Genomic DNA, 20,922 nt, shown 5'->3' with positions numbered 1-20,922 from the left:
CACAGAGGCTGGGGGTAGCTTTCTGACAGCATGGAAGCCGTTTATTCGAGCCCTTGATTAACTCATCGTCTGTCCACTTGTCCTACAGACATGTGCTTACATGTCATAATCGTCATAATTTTCATCAGCCTCCACTCGCTCCCCAGCTTCCTGATTAGGGCCCTTTTCCCAGAAGGCCCCTGGTTAAAACCTAATAATACCCCTTAGCCTCACCCAGTGTACTGTGGGCCCTTCAATTAAATACCGAATATCTAACACACGCATACTGACTCAGGATGGACCCTACCTCCAGCTATACGCCATGCTGACAAGCTGCACTGTTCTTCGGTTTGTAGCAATTAGTCCCCTCTTCTCAAACCCCGGCACAGAGTGTGCTCTTCAAATGTGCTTGCTTGTTTTATTTTGTGAAGTGCCACCACAGAGCTTTGTGAACGGGGAGGAGGGATTTGTGCGGCACCGATTTCGGCATTAAAAACACAGCTTGTTGCTCGCTACACCTTCAAATAGCTTTCTCCCCTTTGTTTTGTGCTTTTTTTTTTGGTATGACAGGACAATATCTGTCAGGAGTGCCACTCTTTTAATGCAATTCCCTCTCTTCTGCATCATTGTGAACAGCTGTCAACAGTGTTTCCCATTTATTTGTCAAGTGCTAGAAGGATGGGTGCCTAGTAGGATCCCCCAGTTTGTCAGCAAACCCACCAGGGGCCATCTTCGCTCAGACTTCCCACGCGAGCTATGCACGAGGTGGGAAGTAAATGCACTCGTTTCCTTTCCAGCTAGGCACTGTTTACTTTTCAACACCTCCTTTGAGGGCCGCATCCCAGAGACCAGACAGCCAAGAGACTGGAGGGATGTCCCTACACAACACCAATTTGTGGAGTAGTGGGTTCGGCTCTCCATGTTTATGAAGTCGTCCTCTGCCTCACAAGCATCCGTGTGATGATGAGATGTGCCGCTTCAAATAAGAATACCTCTGTCAGGATGAGCGAGCCGACCATGTCCTTCCCACCATAAATATGAGTTTGGGGATGCACAGCATCTCTTGGTGTTTTTGCCACTTGTGATTTGTCAAGAAATCAATATACTCATTATCACCATGGCTGCCTGAGAGTAGTGAAAGAATGTATGTCAGGTGCTGAAACAAAGCAGAGAGGTAGTTGCATGTGGCTGACATGTAGAAAAATTGGGAGTGTTAACATGAGACCTGTGTAGAAGATCATGAATGACATCACCTATGCGTGTGAGTGTAGATGACTCTAACTACTTTAACAATGACATCAACCTAGTCTCTACTGATGTTAAATTGTGACAATTAAAGGGACAGTTCACCCAAAGATTTTAATGTTGTCATTATTTTGTTTAATTGTATGGACAAAAAAAAACTGAGACATGTTATAAAAATATCTTATTTTGAAATGAGTAAATTATGACAGAATTTTAATTTTACATGCATTAATATAATGCTTTTAGACAAAGCCACATACATTAGAAACAAATGCATGAATTATGCAATAAAACATTTAACATGGTAAATGCAAACAGATTTATTCATATGCAAGTTGTCAGAATTGTATTATAATTTTCTAGCTGTTTAATGTTTCCAGTCATTTTTGCAATATTTGTATTAAATAAAACCTAAATAAATATTATATATAATATATTAATATTACATATATTTAGTGTTTAATATATATCTTTGCATGCTATAGTGATAAATATATAATATTTATATTCTAAAAACAAATATATATTTATACTTTTTTATTTAATTTATTTAATGGAAAGTGAAAAGGCAACAGTCAACAGGACAGTAAAATAAGAAAGAGGGCTGTGTAACAGGTCTTTGACATGACCCAAGCCAGACTCAGGGTCCCCATGAGCATAACAGCTCTTTATATGTTGTAAACCACAGCTACAAGACATAATGGCTATTTAAAGGGTACTGAACCTAGTTAAATAAAACTTCTGAGCAGTGAAAAATCCTATTAAATTTATTTTAGTCAGATAGACAATTATGATAAATTGTTTATTGTTGCTTTGATATGATGGGATATGATTTCTGTTCTTTTTAAAATGTAAATTTGATGCATGGGGGATTAGCTTCCAGTTTTATTAGATTAGATTAGATTAGATTAAACTTTATTGTCACTGCACATATAAGGTACAAGGCAACGAAATGCAGTTAGCATCTAACCAGAAGTGCAATAAGCAGTAAGTACAGAATATACAAGGTCTATAATATATACAATAACTATACAGATAAGTATTATGGACATAATTTACAGATTTTAAATACTATAAGCATGATATACAGGTAGGTGTACTATGAACATACTATACAGATGGATTATGTAAAAGTGTATGTACACTATAGGCAGAACTATGAACATATGAACATAATTTACACTAGTGCAATGGACAGTACAGTGCATAGAAAATATTTCAGTGTGCAAATGGATTACTCAGTGTTTCTGAATGAACAGACAGTAGTGCAAGTAAAAACAAGTTTACTGTTTTTTTGCTTGTTGTAAATAAATAAATAAATCAGTCAGATGCAGTGGTGAAGAGGGGGAGGAGTCTGTGTGTGTGGTGTGGGGTGGTGTCAGAGGGCCGAGTTCAGCAAGGAGACAGCTGTAGGGAAAAAGCTGTTCCTGAATCTTGTGGTCCTTGTCCGGAGGCTCCTGAAGATTATTATCTTATGCTCCCAATTTAGCAATGAGATTACTGTTATGAAAATAATGTTCTTTCTGGTAAATAGCAACATCATTTATGTTCTTCTGAAATAACATGTCCAAATACATTGGCTTTGTTTGAGCTGAGGTCACGAGGTAATCATTAGGTTCAGAACTGTCATTACGATACATATTTGCACACATAAATTTCAGTCTGCTCCATTCATTCAAATCACCATCACTTTGGGCATTAGCTAACGTTAGCGTGTATTGTTGTTGTAGACATTGACGTATGTCAGGTGCGACCTGACTAGCCACTGATGAGCTCACTGACCAGGATCGTCGAGACTGTCAAGGCACCATGGACCTCCAGCATGGAAACTTGCCGTTCAAAGTCAATCAAATTAGCTCCTTCCAGTCCACTAACCTGAGCGATGAACAACCCTCCCAAACCCAATAGCTTGAAGTTGATGACATCGATGGAGCGATCTCACATGCACCTCATGGGGTAAGACATAGATTGATAAATATGAACAATGCCTTTTGAAGAGTCTCCAAAGAATGACAGTCAGTTCAGCTTAATGACGAGAAGTCAGAGATATGCTTTCTTTTTCAGTGCCTTGAGCATTGTTTTGAAGCGAAGCTATCAAAATATTACACTCCTTGATATTTTGAAAAGTGCCATCAACACTCATTTCTGTCAGCTTGTGTGAATTCTCCTGAATATCATTTGCCTGCTCTAAGTATTGTTATATGCAAGAATAACAGCAGGAGATAGATGTTGGGAGTCTCAGATACAGCTTATCTGAGAGTTTTCCGAAGACTTTGACTGTCTCCATTAACTGATTGAATGTAGTGCTAAAACAAATTCATTTTGACATAAAATGCATACTTTTCCTCCTCTGTGTTTGGCGGTGTTGAGGGTTTTTTTTTTTTTTTTGGCTAGACCAGCTAGTTGAGTCTAATTACCTTTTCCTCTTTAAATCTGATAAAAATGCTGAAATAAACAGGTAACTCCAAACCATATGCTGGTTTCCATGACAAATACAATATAATGGTGGAGAACTTGAGGGGTTCTGTTCCATTAAGTCATTAAGTCCTTATAAAACCAAACTCTGAGAGCATCTTAAGCCCTGCTGCTGCCCTCGGGCAGAGAACCGCTGTGTTTGAAGATCAAAGTCGTAGAGGTGTGACTCTATGTTTATATGTGCAGGAAATTGAACATTTCCCTAAACTGGAGGCGTCTGCATAAAAAAAGTAGGCTGCAGTCCAGTGATACTTTTCAAAAACAGGAGCTGCGCCTTTTCTAGCAGGTTTGTCAGGGATGAATAATACTAAGTGCATCTTCTGAGTTTCAGTGAGTAACTGGCTTGCGTCATTAGACTTCAATTAGTGACTCATATCTGACGTCCATCTGTAGGTGTGTGTGAAATCCACCTACCACCATCAATAAGCCATTACAGAAAAAAAGGAGAGAGAAAAAAATCTACCCATAAGCAGCATATATGTCTGTTCATAATCTTCTATGCCGTGCCTCGAAGATTTAATCATGCCATTTCTCAGAATCTCATAATAGTATAATATAGGAATATCAAAATTATTCAGATCAAGCAAAACATGTGGCTTATGTTGAAAGAGGAATACAATGTTTATGGTGTTTGCAGTCGCATGACTGTACTTCGTAATTCACCCTTAACTCCACTTGTTTGACTCACACCAACAGAATGACTCCCATGAGTGAAAAACACTCATTCACAGTGATCGTATAGAAAAGGGAAAGTGTTTAGCCGGGGTGGTTTTCAATGGTTCCAATGGCTTTCATGTTTGTCCTCAATAGGCGGTGCCAGTTTGGATTTCCTCCAGGAATTAGGTTTTCTGTTTGTCCATAGGCCAGAAATGACAGCAATTCCTGCTTGCTTAAAGCATATTAATTTGTCGTGAGAAAGGCTGTGTCTTCATCCACTCCTCATGACATGAAAGTCTCAGGTCTGTAACAGGAAGGTCAGCTGTCCATAACCTTCCACGTAAACATACTACAAAAGAGGGGTGGTCTAAACAGCCAGGCAGAGAGAGAAAGGAAGAGACTAAAGGCATGAGCTCTGCTTTAAGTGCAATTATATACAGTGCGATGTTCACTTAAAGTCTTAAACATCATAAAGTGCATTTAATTTAATTATTTCTTATTTTGATTGCTCACAAATCCATTTAGATAAATAATACATTTGCCATAGACTATAAAAAGCTTTTTTATATAACTTTCTGTAATAAATGTCATAATAAAACAATATGTCCATCAACACCTGTGTCTGTGCCTAATTTATTGAGTTCTCTGTTCAGATCATGTATATTGACCATTTGCAATGTAAACTGGTCATGATAGATGATATCATTATATGGGTCATTTTGGTTAAAGGCTAAAATCTATTTGTGATATGAGATTTTTCCAAAAGATCAGTGAATGTCTCTTCCATGTTAGGCCAAAAGTAATCTGTTTTTGGTGTAGGCTATAAATATTTATAGTTTATTTACAGGTTTAACGTCACCACTGCCTGGTTTCTCGAAGCACAAAATTAAACGTGAATCTCCACGGCACATTTCCCCCAAACAATCTTGTGCGTAAAACCTCAGTAAATGAACGTGAACCTTCAACCACTCATAAATTCGTTATGTGAACTGTTACTTGTTTTTCCCCACACTTTATAAGAGACAAATTTACACAAAAGAATAGACATTAATGCATTTTCATAATTTCAACGCCAACATCCCCTATATTTGAGAGGAAAAATAAAAGTGTTAAAATAATCGTCCTCTGTTGGCGTGACAGGCCTGCATGACAGACAAGTTAAAACGTTATATTAGCGTATATGTATAAGCATATGGCAATAATTTAAATCGAGCTATGATATATATAACTATTTATTCTTTATAAAGATATTGAAAAAACAACAGTTTTCACGTTTGCATAATACTGAGATGTAAGTGAGCATTTTCTAAATTAGCACCTGACAAACTTTTTTTCTTCATCCTTTTTTCATCCACTTCTTTATCCAATGGCAAGTTCAAATATACATATAACATGATGCATAATAGCAGTTACAAACAGCTTTGAGCACTCCTCAAACCATCCATGATATATGAAAGGATATTACAGTGTGGATGAAGCTGTGGCCGTCAGTAATCTGAAGCTCTCTTTCCGAAGCCATACTTTATTTATTTTACTGTATTCAGTTATGCTAGTCAGGATTTTGTCAGCAACGTGTCAAGTTTATTTGTGGAAAATGTTTCAAGTGGAAATTTTTTACACGCTTTAGCAGGGTAGGTAATATTTGTGTATTTCGATTCGAGTCGAGAAAAATATTTCCAAATCGAAAATAAATTAAGAAATAAAAATCTGTTTAGAATTTTCAGTTTAGTAATTTATTAGGTAATTTATTTATACATTTGACAATCAATATATATATATATATATATATATATATATATATATATATATATATATATATTATTTTTGTATTATTTTAAAGTAAAAAAAAAAAGTTGTCAACAAATGCGCTTTTCCCCACAAAAACATTTTATATTGTTTTACTCATATTATATAATATGAGTCCGCATATCATTATATCATATCATTTTATCAACATTTCATTAAAATTAAAATTATTAGCAAATACTGTGGAATATACCGTGTCTCTTTCAATTAGAGATCGGTAGCGTCACGGCAGGTCACATAAGGTTACATGGACTCTCTGTGTTACACAGAGCAAAATTTTGTTTACAGTTTGTCTTCATATCACTCTGTAACCCAGCGCAAAATTATATTCGTTTTCATGTAACTTTTTTTTTTTTTTGACTTAAATATAAAGCTGCTTTGACTGTTTCATGAACCTTATGTTTAGGAAACATTATTCTAGTTAACAGAAAACACATTTGATACATAACCTGTCATATTTGTCTACAATATATATATATATATATATATATATATATATATATATATATATATATATATATTCATTTTACAAGAGAAAACAATTATTAAAATTGTTAGACAGGAGTATACTGCAATATGGTGAAATAATATGATCCTAAAACATCTCTCGAATCTCTCTTGGGGAAATATGTTCAAAATTAATTATAACAAAAAGAGAAGCAATAGAATATGGGGGAAGATTCTGCCATAGCTCATTCTGCGTGTGAGAAAACCAGAAGGACTATGCAATATCTCTCTCTCTCTCTCTCTCTCTCTCTCTCTCTCTCTCTCTCTCTCTCTCTCTCGGTGTGTGTGTTGGGGGGGGGGGGTCTTGGGGGAAGAGACTAGCATATAGGCCTATGTCTGCGTTTATTTCTGCGGGTGTGAATGAAATCGGCTGGAAAATCAAGGCAGCCATTACTTTAATTATTGAAGGTGAGGTTATTTCCTCTGCTTTTGAACAATTACAGCTATTGGTTAACATTTTGTTGTTAATTTGTAACATTTTCTAACATGACAAAATCTTGCATAAAATATATTTTTTATTAATATTTTTATTCTGCAATGCAAAAGGTTATAATTAAAAAGAAAATACAATATAGTGTTATCAAATGATTTTTTTGTAGGTGGCCCCTATCCCTCTAGTCTGTTAAAATTGTAAGCACCTACGGCGGGAGTCGGCAGCACACACAAGTGTCATAAATAAAATAAATAAATAAATAAATAAATTCCCCGGCAACCAAAGTCTTTTGCAGCATAACGTAAATGCATTTTAAGCACACAATGGAAAAATGTAATCATTATTGTTGTTGTTGTTGTTGTTAGCCTAATATTGTTTTGTATCGTTATGAAAATTTGTTTCGTTTATTACATATCATTTTTAAAATATCCTAAATAATGATCTGAGTTCACTAACCAAACGACTTTTTGAGTTTTGAGTTGTGCGTAGAAAAAACGTAGAAAAAAATCAGAAACACTGCATGTTAAAAAATAATAATAAAATCTGTTTTAAAGTGCAATGTACAGACTTTAACAGTATTTTTTTTCTGTGGGCAGGTTTTTCTGCACGGATCGATTTCAGAGCAGCATGAGCTGAGAAGGAAACGCCATCCAAGCTCCGCAGGAAGCTGACCTTTCACTCTCAGGTCACACCATCCTCCCCTAAACACACAACTATGTCAAAGTATGCCTTAACAGAGAATATGTATATCCAGCGAATAACCAACACAAGCCTTAGCCAACTGAGTTGGAGATTCAATCGACAGCAAATAACGCAAGAAAATATTATACCCAGCAGCCCAACTGCACATTAATCTTCAGTGTTCTGGTGATTTCTGAACGGACCAACTGGCTTATTGTGGGTGACTCCAGGTTGTATATCCTCGTGAATAAAATATTTAGAATATACATTATGTTCATGTGCCCATCTCAGAAAACACTATGTCACCGGGTGGTGATTTTACAGTCAACAACAAAAGGAAAAGCGTCCAACAGCCTATCCCTTCCCCCAGGCTTTACACACATGAATATTAACCTGATCCTTCACCGTCTAAAGTTCTACACGTTGCTTTGGCGCTTTAACACAGATAGTGACACGGATACGATCTCTCTCAAGTACCTCCAGTCTATTAATTACTCATGTTGGAGGATTGTTGTCGTGCTGTCAGTGATATCATCATACACGGAAAAAAAAGTCTGCGACAATGTTCCTTGGTGTTGCTGCATAATGTCAAATGCCCCTGTTAGATTTAGTTTATTCCGTTTTTTATGCTCGCCTCTGAAGGTGTTTATGCATCCTTTGAACGCCGAGAAAAGTGTTAGGCCTACAACCGTGTTAGGCCTACAACCGAGAGAACAAGTCGCAGGAACTGCCAGTCACCTCTTAATTATGTAGGGAAAAAGTCAAACCCTACCCCCCATAGCTTGACAAGAGTACCAAAGTCAAGTTCAAGTTCACGGCCACTTGATTACAAACTCTACTTTATCCCAAGTGTGGAAGGAAGGGCGGCTGCGGCAATATGTCAAATTAAACACATGCTTTTTTAGGGAAAAAAATGCATTAGGCTACTCGAACAGGGTTTATAGTAGATTATAAAAGTCAGATCAGTTTTCCCTTAGATACATTTTCTGCATACTGCACTCAATAGTCCTGCGTAGGCTATTGTTGCGAAGGTTCTATTTAAATGCCTTTTTTTAATTGCTGAAATATATGCTTCAGAAATCAGTGTTTGAAGCGCTGAATTTCGAGGAAAGATAATTCAGCAAGATCTACCAGCTGAATGCGTCTAGCTTTCAGACCACTGTGAAAATTCCGGTTTTAATTCTACTTAGCCCATACAAAAAGAAGGCCACTTGTCAAAGTTTACATGTAATCTGCAGATAGCATGGAAAGAACACGACGCATTGTGAAGATTGTACACTTGCACCACGATTTATTATATCTGTAAGCAGTAAAATTTGTATCACAATAATGGAGAAACACTTCTCAAACTTTGAACAAAAACACATATAACAAAACAACTGCCCCTGTTCAGCCCATAATTGTACATATTTATAGTAAAGAAACATTCTTTATAAATATTGTTTCATCTGTAGCAAGTAAATACCATAATTTAATTACAAATGGATAAATATGGCAGTCGATATTTACAAAAAGAAGGGTGTAGTTACATATATTTAACGGCACGACATTAATTTGCCCCACATCTTCCAAATATATTTCACAATTCAAACTTGCAAAGCACAAAACATCACAAGTTAAGCCCAGCAAACTAAGATATACATTCACAAGCAAATACTGTGTCTGTCTTCGTTAAATGTTGACTTTGGCACTCTTTCCAGTTAATAGTTGTTTAGTTTACAATCAGTTTGCCATAATGGGATCACAATATTCATTATGATAATGCAACTTTATTGTAATATGTGCACTAAAAAGTCCAGTTAGAGAAATAGCTACCATTGAAGGAACATCTATACACCAAAAAAACGATAAAATCTATTACAACCATTGGGAAAGAGAGCGCGTATTATGTACAAAAAGAGGATGTTTAGTGCTTTTGCGCACGTGGGAATATTAATCCTGCTGGACAAGCGCGTAATATAGAAGCGTTCGTTTTGTACATTGTGTAGGCTATATGGATCTCCTGGATTTCTGAAATGATTCCTCCTGTGATGGCGCAGTCTTAAACATACCATTCACTGAAATTGGACGATAAACTGCTGTGGTTGTTGGAACTGTGGACCGCTGATGAAGGCGACAGATTGTTGTTGCTTTGGGTCTCAGTGGAGGGGGACACCAGACCAGGGGGTGTTGAGGACTCATAACCAGAACTTGCCGCTGGCGACGAGTCAGATCCAGCTGGGGATGACTCGTGAACCTAAAAAAAACAAAAAATACATTATTAATGATCCTCGGAATGAATCGTGAATGGCGTGTATTGCTAAATCAGATCAAGAGTAAATTCTAGATAAATCAATAGTTCGTTCAAATATGACAATATATGAGTGAAAATGTCAAGTCATCTTTGACATGTTTTTTATTATGCATTAGCTAATGATGTAATGTATTTGATCATTTAATTATGTTTGATGATATTTTAATTGTAAATAAATGCATTACTGCTATAATTGCACGAAGTTAACACTTTAATGACAAAAAAGTATAATGTAGGCTATTTCTCATTCTGTGTTCTAGAAGAATCTGGAGGAATTACCTTCATATGCTTTCGAAGAGAGCTGGGATGGGTGTAGGACTTGTCACACATTTTGCAAAGATACGGTTTGTCTGACGTGTGAACGTGCATGTGCTTCTTTCGGTCACTGCTGTTCGCGAAGCGCCGATCACATCCCTCAAACTCACACTGAAATGGTTTCTCCCCTGAGAAGAAAACCCGTAGAAACATTCACAGGGTTAGTGATCAGTGAAGGTTTAATTAAGCTTTTAAAAAAAAAACAAAAAAAAAACACACACAACAAAAAAAGCGTGTATTACAACACAGAATAAATCTAAGGATGAGTCAAAATAATATTTACATGAAATTATTTTAGGACAAAAAATGCTAAAAATAAAATAAAACACCCTGCGTAGAATTCTAAATAAATTGAAATGAAATCACTCAAGAGGTTATCACATGCACGAAGTTGTAATACAGAGGTGTCATACAACGACACAGGGGGTCACACAACCACATCTACAAATATGTCCAGGGTAAAGGTAACAACAATACATATGTAAAACATTGTTTAGCTGATGATTACTTTTGAGAGAATTTACTTTATTTAAGAATCAGTACAGAAAAAACTAAACTAAAATAAGGGGGGAAATCACATCAATAACATAATTTTCTATTTCAAACGTTACGGTTTTGTCAACCCCACACAAAACTTTGCCATTTGCTTAGAAATAATCATAATGCAAATAACATCTTGATAAATAGAAGGCTCAATACCTTTGTGTATTCTAAAGAGGAAATTGCTCAAATGTGCAACCCTGGTAATGGCCTGTCTAACACAGTCTGTCAGTGCAATGGATAGAATAACAATAGGCCCACAAATCGCCCATTCCAAAAGTAGGAAATATATTCTTTTTTTTTTTTTATGTCGTCTTTTTTGTGTTGATAATGGTCTGTATTTATTTGTAATTAATTTGTACGTGCATGTGTATAAGTGTAAGCTAATGCTTTGCATATACGCTTTGTCATCATTGTGTTTTCAATGGTTTCATGAATATAAATTGTAAACTGTTAGTGTGCATAATTATATAAATTGTTTCTAATTTCAACAACAATTAAAATATACCATTACATGGCCAAAAAACATGCACAAACTGGGGTAATTTCAAAATCCTGACGTAGTTACCAGAGTGCTCGAGCATTGGTCCACGCAAACGTTGAACCGGTTGGAAAGATTTACGGCTGCTCTGCGCACGCGATGAGATCTCGAGTCGCCTTTGACCCGTTTAAAGTTTATGAACCACAAACCCTCGACAGTCTCTTGCATAATTCAGCTCACTGTTGCAAAACATCGCTTTTACTCGGTACGAGACCAGACATAGGCTAATCGTTTTCAGCCGCCTTCACTTACACGAATTGTTTATGTCCTATTTACAAGCATCCGCTTTCTCTTAAAGATCTAAATCCAATCTAAGTGTGCGCTCTCAAAGTCTAAAAATACGCCAACCTGTCATAATCAGCTTATTTTTGTAAGAACCGCTATTTGCCAAAACTTATGCAATACTAACAGACGTTAATTTGACAATCGCAAGCAAAAATGCATTTCATAATTACCTGTGTGTGTTCTCTTGTGTATCTTCAGGTTTTCTGATCTTGCGAAGACTTTGCCACATCCAGGGAACGGGCAGGGGAAAGGTTTTTCTCCCGTATGCACGCGTATGTGATTGACCAGTTTATATTTGGCTTTAAAAGGCTTGCTTTCCCGGGGGCACTCTTCCCAAAAGCAGATGTGGTTGCTCTGCTCGGGTCCTCCAACGTGCTCCACCGAGACGTGGGTGACCAACTCATGCATGGTGCTGAAAGTTTTATTGCAACTCTTCTTCGGATTACTGAGCTGCTCCGGATCGATCCACTTACAGATGAGCTCTTGCTTAATACACTGCTGTCTCATGTAGCGAAAGAAGGCACCGGGGTGATGGGGATGCGCTGCCATATTCATCCCCATGTTCATATTCATGGAGCCGTACTGGTTGTGCAGCTGAGCGGCTGAGTAAGGGTCGGTCCTAGGGCTGGAGACCTGATGGTACTGGTCTGATCGCCCGAAAACCTCCCCCGGTAGTCCGAGTCGCATCTGCCCGTTGAGAACATTTGGGGATGCGTGAGATCCATGCTGCTCGTGGATGCCAGGGAACAGAATGTGGCCTTGGCTGTCTGTGTGAGAGTGATGGAGCGATCCGGCAGTGGGGCCGAAGAGTGCGTGCTGGCCTCCCGCCGGTGTTGATTCCCCGAATCCACGGCTGCGAAAGAGAAAGTCCCGCGTGGAGTTAAACGGCGAGCTGGCGTATGATGTGACATGAGCCGCGTGCGCGCCTAGAGCCGAGGCGGGGTAACCGGGCGCTTGGCTCGTGAATGCAGAACTCTGTCCGGGCGAGAGATCGTGGTTCAGTTTGAAGGCGCCCATGTGCGCCGAGTCGACAAAGCTGTTCTGCGCTAAACTCAAGTCTCTGTCCTGCATCTCACTGGAGGAGTGATGATGCCTGGCAAAGGTGCCCACTCCCAAACCAGGGAACTGATGCCCAGCGTCCAGTAACATGCTTTCGTTGAGCAAAACCAATTCTCTTCCAAGCAATCTATGCACGGCGCTTCAACAAAACATATAACAAAATAAAATCGAATGCGCTACGGGAATATTAACTTCCAAATCTGAAAACAGACATGAGGCGATGAAGTTCGATCCGCTCATTGGTAAAAAAAAAAAATAAAAAAAAAAACTTGCGTATTAAGTTAGACTGTATTTGTTCTTATGGATAACTTGTTACTCAAAATCCCCAATGCAGCGAAATGAAAAGATTCCTTTGCGCTGTTCCTTTTAAACTGAGTCGATGTCGTTATTTTCGGATTACATGAAAATACGAGGTATTATTTTACTGAGTCTTTCTTGTTCTTGAAGCATCTTGAATTTGAATGTTTATTTCTTTCGCTTGTCTATGTTTATCTCAGAGGGTCCCTCTTTCTCAGTAGACTGACACTACCTCCTCTTACGCCCCCTTTAACTGGTGCCCGGTCATTCATTTGACGTGCTCTCATTGGCCGCCGCTCCTCGTCAATCCCAGGAGCCCCTCCTATCGAACGCACTCCTTTCGCAACTAATCGCTGATCGCCATCTTCCACCGACAATTACCGCCTACTTTTCGGAGAACCTTTTCGGGGAGAAGGAGAGCAAAAATTCTCGCATTTAATCAGAACGCTTAATTCAAAAATAAATCTGTTGCCACGCGGGCTCATAAGAGTAAGTGGAAATCCAAACCTCTTTGGTGGACGTGTAAAATGCCAATAGGCCTAGCTACTACTATATATTGCATAATTACAATTTAATTCGTTACTTTCCCATACTGTGCTTTAACAAACAGACAGGGTTAAGTCGAATAAAAACAAAGTCACAAACCTCGTTCGAGGTGCTTTGACTCGATCTTGCAGGTAAGTGTGACAACAAAATTTGTAGAATTAAAACAATAGATTACATCCAGGTCATCAGCATTTGAATAAAGCACGTGATTTTGTCTCCCTGAGGGTTGATGAACACATCAAAACAAACAAACGTGTATGCATATATAAATATAACATTAGCCTATTGAGATCTAATACATCAACATCATATTTACTATATCACTTCATTATTTTATTAAATTGAAGAACGCACTAATTCGTGTTTACACCAAAACGCCGTTACTCTGGAACACAATGTAGCTATCATTTTTATTTCATCTACGTCAAAACCATACACTCCACGTAAGGTATGAAACACAGTAAACACGACAACAGTTTAAATGTGAGAATTCCTGTAAGCTCTGTTGACTAGGCCGACTATCTACATTTTTCTTTTCACTATGACTTATTCTTAAGCACATAAATCTAAATATGACCACAGAGTATTCTGAGTATTTTAGCAAATCCATTTTTTTTTATTTGAATGTATGTAGATGTGATAACATTCCCATGCCAAATATATATATATATATATATATATATATATATAATACACATTTAACAAAAAAAAAACTGTGACGTCATGGAAAAAAAAGGTCTTTCCACCTGAATAAATAAGGAAATCTGCATTATTTAAAAATTTAGCGGTATTTTGTAGTCACGGAACAGGCATTAATGTGAGCTTTTCTTAGCCTAAACTGTAAACTCTCTGACAATAACGAAACGGTCCAACTGAAGTTATCACACGTGGATGGGGTTACTGCATCACGGATTCCAGGCCAATGTACATAAGCCACTCCAGGCAGGGACCATTTCTGATCTAAGAAAAAAGTCCTACGTGTAGCATTCCAGCATTTATTTAAATGTTAACACAGTTAAAGGAGGTTTACTTACAATTTAATTGAACCTAAGTCCCATAAAGTCCTTTTCCAACGCACAACACACTTCTTGTCTTTCCTCTCCTCCGAACGCTTGAAGCGGTAAATAATAGTGCGGAGGATGTATAAAACTTTGGGAATTCTGTGTGCCTCAGCTCAAAGTCATGCTGTTTGAACGTTATGTACCATTCTTCCAAGACTATTTCTACCTCTCCACAGGAAACACAGGATCTGATCCAAGTTCAAAGTCTTGTCTGCCTACCTCTCTGAAGTTCTTTATTTCTCCAGAAAACCCCAAAACCTTTTCTCTTTTCAGTGGGCAGGGAGAAGAAGAAAGAGAATTTAGACAGTGCAGTTGGCCTGGAACACATAGCCGCAGTTTTTGTTCTTTTCTCGTGATGCAATAAAGGGAAAAGTTTATTGCAGAACAGGCGCAAACAACTTTGTCTTATTAGTACAAATAAATAAATGCGTCATTGCCTCGTTATTAACCTTGATTTTATTATTTTTTTTCCTCTATATGTGAAAGCAGAAATTCCCAGCTAAACTTTAAATTACAATCCAGGAAGGATCATACCCCTGTGGTTACATGAATTATGGCTTTCCATTAATGTGTAAGTGTAAATTCACTTTCACTCAGAAGCTTGTTTTAAACATTTATGACATTCTCGTCATTAACATTTATTGTAAGTGAAGCCTATTCAGCAATCAATACGACTGAATTATTTTTAAAGACACTTTTTTAATCTGGTCTGTTAGTCTTTTGCAATTCAGAAGTAAACGTTGGGATGTCGTAAATCTCAATTAGAAATCATAGATTGTAATTCCTCTGTCACATTACCCGGCATACATCGTGGTTCCATTCATTTCTAAATTAAGACCCTTGATAAAGCTGACATACATGATCGCTTATGCAGGAAATCACAACACTTTCAATTACTACAGGTGCAACTTTACGTGTAGATATACACGTGCTTTGTATGGGCCTACATAAAAATAAAAAAATAAACCCACGAATGCCTTTTTTCATGTACTTCATGTACAATTTTGAGTGCAGAATTGTTTTTTATTATTATTATTGTTAAGTCTTAAGGGTGGGCCTCTTTAACCTTCTGCTACTTAATTCGTTTTTGAAATAATTATTTGAAATATGGTAACAACTGCCCTGAAGCATGTATTTGAATTAAGACATATTAAATCAATGGCATATGTACACTTCATGCTGAGTTCAACATGGACAAGGGCGTGGACGTGCATCATGACTCACACGTACAGCACACACAAACAAACACGAAATGAAATGATGTGAATAGTAATAAGTTTCATACATATTATTCTTTAAAAGAGAGAGAAAATTTTCTTTGCCAAGTGGATCGAAGATCTATAACGTTTAAAATTGCATTTTTAAGCACAGATAACCCATTAAAATAGGCCTTTTATTTATTTATTTAAAAGTACTTTTTTATTTATTGAATTAAAAAAATGCATGATAATGTTGATAATATAAAATTATAATACGAAAAAAGCATCTAGACAAAGCAGGTTACAAGAAAAAAGTTTATGAACGTAGCCTCTGCATTTCTGTTTATTAGGGCATAAAACCTAATCGTTTGTTTGGTTGAATAAAAAGCACATGTTAGAATGTTTTATGTATCCAATAATTTAGTTTTACCTATATACAGGCATCGCAACAATTAGAAACAAGTAAGTTTGGTATATCATGCGTGTGTTTGTATTTGTGTGTTTTTTTTTTTTTTTCATTTTATTTCCATTATCCACATTTTATCCTTAGACTAAATCAAAATATTTCTTTGACGAAAGAAAATTAATTAGATTTTTGTTGGATTAATTACTGACAGCGTTTTATTTATTTATTTTATTTGAATTTAATTTATAACTGTATTTCAAATGGTGTGTGGGGGACTTGCACAATATGCTCCACATGTGTGTCACTGTTTTGTGCAAAGTGAAAAACAACATCCTTCCACGTGCGTGTGTGTGTGTGTGTTTCGGTAACCATATTTGCCTGTAACTTTGTGAGCACAACTTTCTGGAGTGAACAGTGATGAAGAGAGTGAGGGGGCGGAACCCCGCTGAGCCTCTGCGCTGAAAGACAGCCAATCGCTTCGTTCTCTTAACTGCCAGTCACCGAAATCTGTCCAATACCCGCAGTGCCATTTCTAAACTCTATTCCCCACTGTGTCCTCCAACTGTTGTATGTTCTGCCAATCGCTTGAGGACAGAGTCGGAAAAGGAGCAAGCAGAGTTAGAGGCAGGACAAAGGAAGTTCTATAGACGGCCATATACATATATTTTAATGGTTTCAGAAGGCCCGTAGTTGGCGAAAACAATAGCAGTGAGCGTGGACATGACATCGTAGTGATGGAGCCCCCTTTAAGCAAGAGAAATTCGGCGATAAGATTAGCGGATTTGGCATCGACTCAAGCCCTTCCTCATCAGAATATGACAGGCTTCCCGGGGATAGGGGGGCATCACCCGCACTCCCACCATGCCCACCTCCACCCTGGGGAGATGGGCAACGACCCCGGAGTGGCTCTCACTCCATTTGGACCAGAGCACATGGCACAGACCAATGCTCTCAAACTTAGTCCCTCTCAGCCTTTACAAAGCCATCTCGAAGCCCAGACCGCGGCATCTTTCACGTCTTCTCAGACCACAGTTGGTTTCCCCGTGGCTCACCCCCACACAGGCTACACCACCAACAGGGACTTCATCCTCAGGAGAGAGCTCTCAGCCTCTACTATGCATGCACTTGGCGACCAGCATAGTTCCGCCTCCTCCCCTCATCACCATGGCATGTTCATTTCCCCAACAGGTGCTTATGGGCACGCGGAAGGTGGTGCCCATCCACTTTTCTCTGGACTGCACGAGCAAGCGGCCCCAGGTGCCCACCACCACCACCACCACCACCACCATGCCCTTAACGGGCAGATGCGTCTGGGTCTACCGGGGGACATCTACGGCAGGCCAGAGCACTTCGGCCACAGGCCTGAACACTATGGATCTTCTTCTCTGCAAAGCTACAACTCCATGAACTTAAATGTGAACCTTGCCACGGCTCCTCACGGAGCCACAGGGGCGTTTTTGCGATACATGCGGCAGCCCATCAAGCAAGAGCTCATCTGCAAGTGGATTGACCAGGAGCAGACGTCCAAGAAGCCCTGCTCCAAAACTTTCAGCACCATGCACGAGCTCGTCAACCATGTCACGGTGGAGCATGTCGGGGGACCGGAGCAGAGCAGTCACGTCTGCTTCTGGGAAGAGTGTCCGCGAGAGGGAAAGGCGTTTAAAGCCAAGTACAAACTAATCAATCACATCCGCGTGCACACGGGCGAGAAGCCGTTCCCGTGCCCCTTTCCCGGTTGTGGCAAAGTATTCGCGCGTTCGGAAAATCTCAAGATTCACAAGAGGACGCACACAGGTTAGTGAAAGGCAACAAATTCTTAAAGAAAAAAAAGAAACCTTAATAGGTGTCTGTTATTGAACTGGATTGCGCTACTTGGCAGATTTTTCTAGATAGGCAACGTTAGTTACTGTGGGGGAACAGAATCACTTCTTTGTCTTTCTAACTCGTGCACAAATATTCTCCATTCATACAAAACCTTAAAGGAGATTGTTTGTTTACAGTGCCAAGCAACACTATGCCTTGGTGGTGCTAAGCGTCATGAACTTTGAAAATGCATTGAGATATCAACGTACTTGATACTTGTACGTTTGGAAAAAGCACTTAAGACACGCTGCCATGAGCATTTTTTACGTCTTTTTATCTTTGATGCATGCAGTTTTATATCAAGTGAAAAACGCGAAAAAACCTTTGGGTGAAGAGATCAGGCTGCCGTTGCATTCAGTGTAAATATAAAGGAACAAAACAGGGAAAAATAGGAATCGTTTTGTTTGTTAGTTTTCAGCACGTATTTGTCTCGTTTAAAGCCACAGGGTATTACAAACAGCGTGTGAATAGATCCATACTAATGTAAATAAGGAGAATGGGTCACCCTTGGGGCATTTACTTTATTTTGATTAACTTGTTGGTATCTTTGCAAAGCAAAGAAGGCCTCTGCTTTTGATGTTCCTCTCATGTATTCTAACAAAACATTATTCTTATGTGTGCATGATATTAAACTAGATATTGTATTAATGCAATTTAATAGATATATGTACTAACGTGACAAATTGTTATTGCAAGTTGTTAAGAAGTTGCAGGTATTGCTTTAGGGTCTTTTACTGTATACCGGTATGTTATGCTCACAACACGTGCTGACGTAAACTGCGCCCTGAATATGTAAGCTAGCGTGTCAACCCCACCTAGAGTACATTTACAACATGATGCTATCTTAAATCATCAGTGAATATGTGTGAAAGTCATAAATCCCGGAATGACAGTGAATCAGTACAACTTGTAGTGCATTTGTGACATGATTTGGATATTTTGTAAAGCCGGGTCAGTTCTCTTACTCCTGGCAATCTGATACATATGAGGGGCCAAAATGTTTTCAGTAGTCGGCTCAGTTGCATATCCAGTAAAAATAACGATCATGAAAAAGAGTTTTGGCAAGCTTAAGTCAGAGAAAATGAGAGCATTTACAGAGTGGTTGCATAAGTCATGCGGTGCGCCTGAACATTCCATATGTAATAGCAGAAAATAAGTAGCCAACTGTGGGATTACAGTGATAATGTTGTGGTTTTCACAACGAAACCATCCATTACTAGTGCTTGCTGAGAATGGATTATCCATTAGCTATTATTTTCTTGTAACCAAGAAAATGTAAATGTTGTATTATAGGTGATGTCTATATCTAAATGCTCTGCTTTTCTTTTTTGCAAGGTGAGAAGCCGTTCAAATGTGAGTTTGATGGCTGTGACAGGAAATTCGCCAACAGCAGTGACAGGAAGAAGCACTCTCACGTCCACACTAGCGATAAACCTTACTTCTGTAAAGTGAGGGGTTGTGACAAGTCGTACACACACCCGAGTTCCCTGCGCAAACACATGAAGGTTCACTGCAAGTCTCCTCCGCCCCCTTCCGCCAACACGGGCTCCTCTTACCACCCCTCGTCCACGACGATCGGTGATGCCCTCTCACCAAACCTGGAGCCCCACAGGAACCGTTCATCGAACCTTTCGCCTCAGATGACCAACCTAAACGAATGGTACGTGTGCCAAGGGAGTGCTGGACCAAACAATCTTCACACCCCTTCCAGCGATGTGCCAACGTCAGAATCCGATGACGAGGACTCTTTCAGACACACAGATCCCAGATTAATGCTCTGATGTGAACGGGAAGGAATATATTCATTATAAATGGTGAAAAATGGTGCACAAATTCAAGAGTTGCAATTCGAAGAAGTGGAACACTATGGATGTCAGTGGGTGAAAGAGATTTTGTCCCCCAGTTTGCCCTTAAACATACTCAGAGCATTGATGCAATTTATAATAAATCCCCTTCAGTAACTTTCAGCATGAAATATCAGACATGGAAAAATCGATTTATACTTTTTTTTTTTACCTGATCAATCAAATCAAATAACTCGAACTCAAAAGATTTATCAATTGTTTTAGCCTGTTTATATATATATGTTGACAATAATTTTAAGTTTTTACTTGTATATTGTCAGTCAAAAAAAAAAAAAAAAATGAATGGGTGGAGTCTTTGTTAAAGTTTATACAATAACTGTGGTAAGGACGGTTTTTGTGATATTTAAAATATTTAAATGCCTATATTTAATGCAAAAATCAATGTTATTCTGATTAAAGAGTACGAAATATGTCCACTGAGACACTAAATAATGTGTCATTGACAGGCCTATTCCATGATTGATTTGTAAATAGTATATGGTATTGATGCTTGTGAATGTTTTCGTAGGTTGAACAAGTTTTGTACATTGTAATTTATTTGCTGGTATTAATGTTGGTCTGGAATTACAGATACACCAAAGAATAATATAATTTTGGTGAAAAGAAGTTATGCTTTTTATAGTGTCCTGTAAAAAAGTCTTACTTGAATAGGCTGTATAATGTGAAGAATCTTTCGCATGGACCGTGTAGTAACTCTTTCTGTTGAGGTGCATGATGGTGTTGATGGCAAAAAAAAAAAAAAAAAAAAATTAAACCTAAGAAGGTCGTGAAGAAATGTTATGTTTGTGTATAGATATATGGAAAACTTGAATAAATGGCAGGACGTGTAAATATGGTGTTTTCAGTAAAAAGGCATTGTTTCATTATTT

The 20,922-nt window shown here is 38.2% G+C and overlaps 2 protein-coding genes across 2 annotated transcripts; one reads left to right on the top strand and one right to left on the bottom strand.

Annotated features, from left to right (window-relative positions):
• Positions 1 to 9,045: 9,045 nt before the first annotated feature.
• LOC132153012 (zinc finger protein ZIC 2-like) lies at positions 9,046 to 13,878 on the bottom strand. The gene is made up of 3 exons (XM_059562102.1): positions 11,928 to 13,878; positions 10,356 to 10,519; positions 9,046 to 10,019 (listed from the first exon to the last, which is right to left on the bottom strand). Exons 1-3 carry the CDS (start codon positions 12,904 to 12,906, stop codon positions 9,825 to 9,827), a joined length of 1,338 nt encoding a protein of 445 aa, XP_059418085.1. The 5' UTR covers positions 12,907 to 13,878; the 3' UTR covers positions 9,046 to 9,824.
• Positions 13,879 to 16,875: 2,997 nt separating this feature from the next.
• On the top strand, positions 16,876 to 20,268 carry LOC132153011 (zinc finger protein ZIC 5-like). Its single transcript, XM_059562101.1, has 2 exons — positions 16,876 to 18,119; positions 19,524 to 20,268. The coding sequence occupies exons 1-2, from the start codon at positions 17,060 to 17,062 to the stop codon at positions 19,967 to 19,969; spliced, it is 1,506 nt and encodes a 501-aa protein (XP_059418084.1). The 5' UTR covers positions 16,876 to 17,059; the 3' UTR covers positions 19,970 to 20,268.
• Positions 20,269 to 20,922: the final 654 nt, after the last annotated feature.

This window comes from Carassius carassius, chromosome 11, assembly GCF_963082965.1.
Source record: "Carassius carassius chromosome 11, fCarCar2.1, whole genome shotgun sequence".
Classification (NCBI taxonomy): Eukaryota; Metazoa; Chordata; class Actinopteri; order Cypriniformes; family Cyprinidae; genus Carassius; species Carassius carassius.
This window is presented reverse-complemented; position numbering and strand designations above follow the sequence as displayed.

What these genes read in the sequence shown, in the direction of transcription:
- LOC132153012 (XM_059562102.1), bottom strand. Translation starts at nt 12,906, where the DNA reads ATGTTACTGGACGCTGGGCATCAGTTCCCTGGTTTGGGAGTGGGCACC. An exon ending in ACACAAGAGAACACACACAG is followed by an intron (nt 10,520 to 11,927) that starts GTAATTATGAAA and finishes TTTTCTTCTCAG; the next exon opens with GGGAGAAACCATTTCAGTGT. An exon ending in CTCTTCGAAAGCATATGAAG is followed by an intron (nt 10,020 to 10,355) that starts GTAATTCCTCCA and finishes TGTTTTTTTTAG; the next exon opens with GTTCACGAGTCATCCCCAGC.
- LOC132153011 (XM_059562101.1), top strand. Translation starts at nt 17,060, where the DNA reads ATGGAGCCCCCTTTAAGCAAGAGAAATTCGGCGATAAGATTAGCGGAT. An exon ending in TCACAAGAGGACGCACACAG is followed by an intron (nt 18,120 to 19,523) that starts GTTAGTGAAAGG and finishes CTTTTTTGCAAG; the next exon opens with GTGAGAAGCCGTTCAAATGT.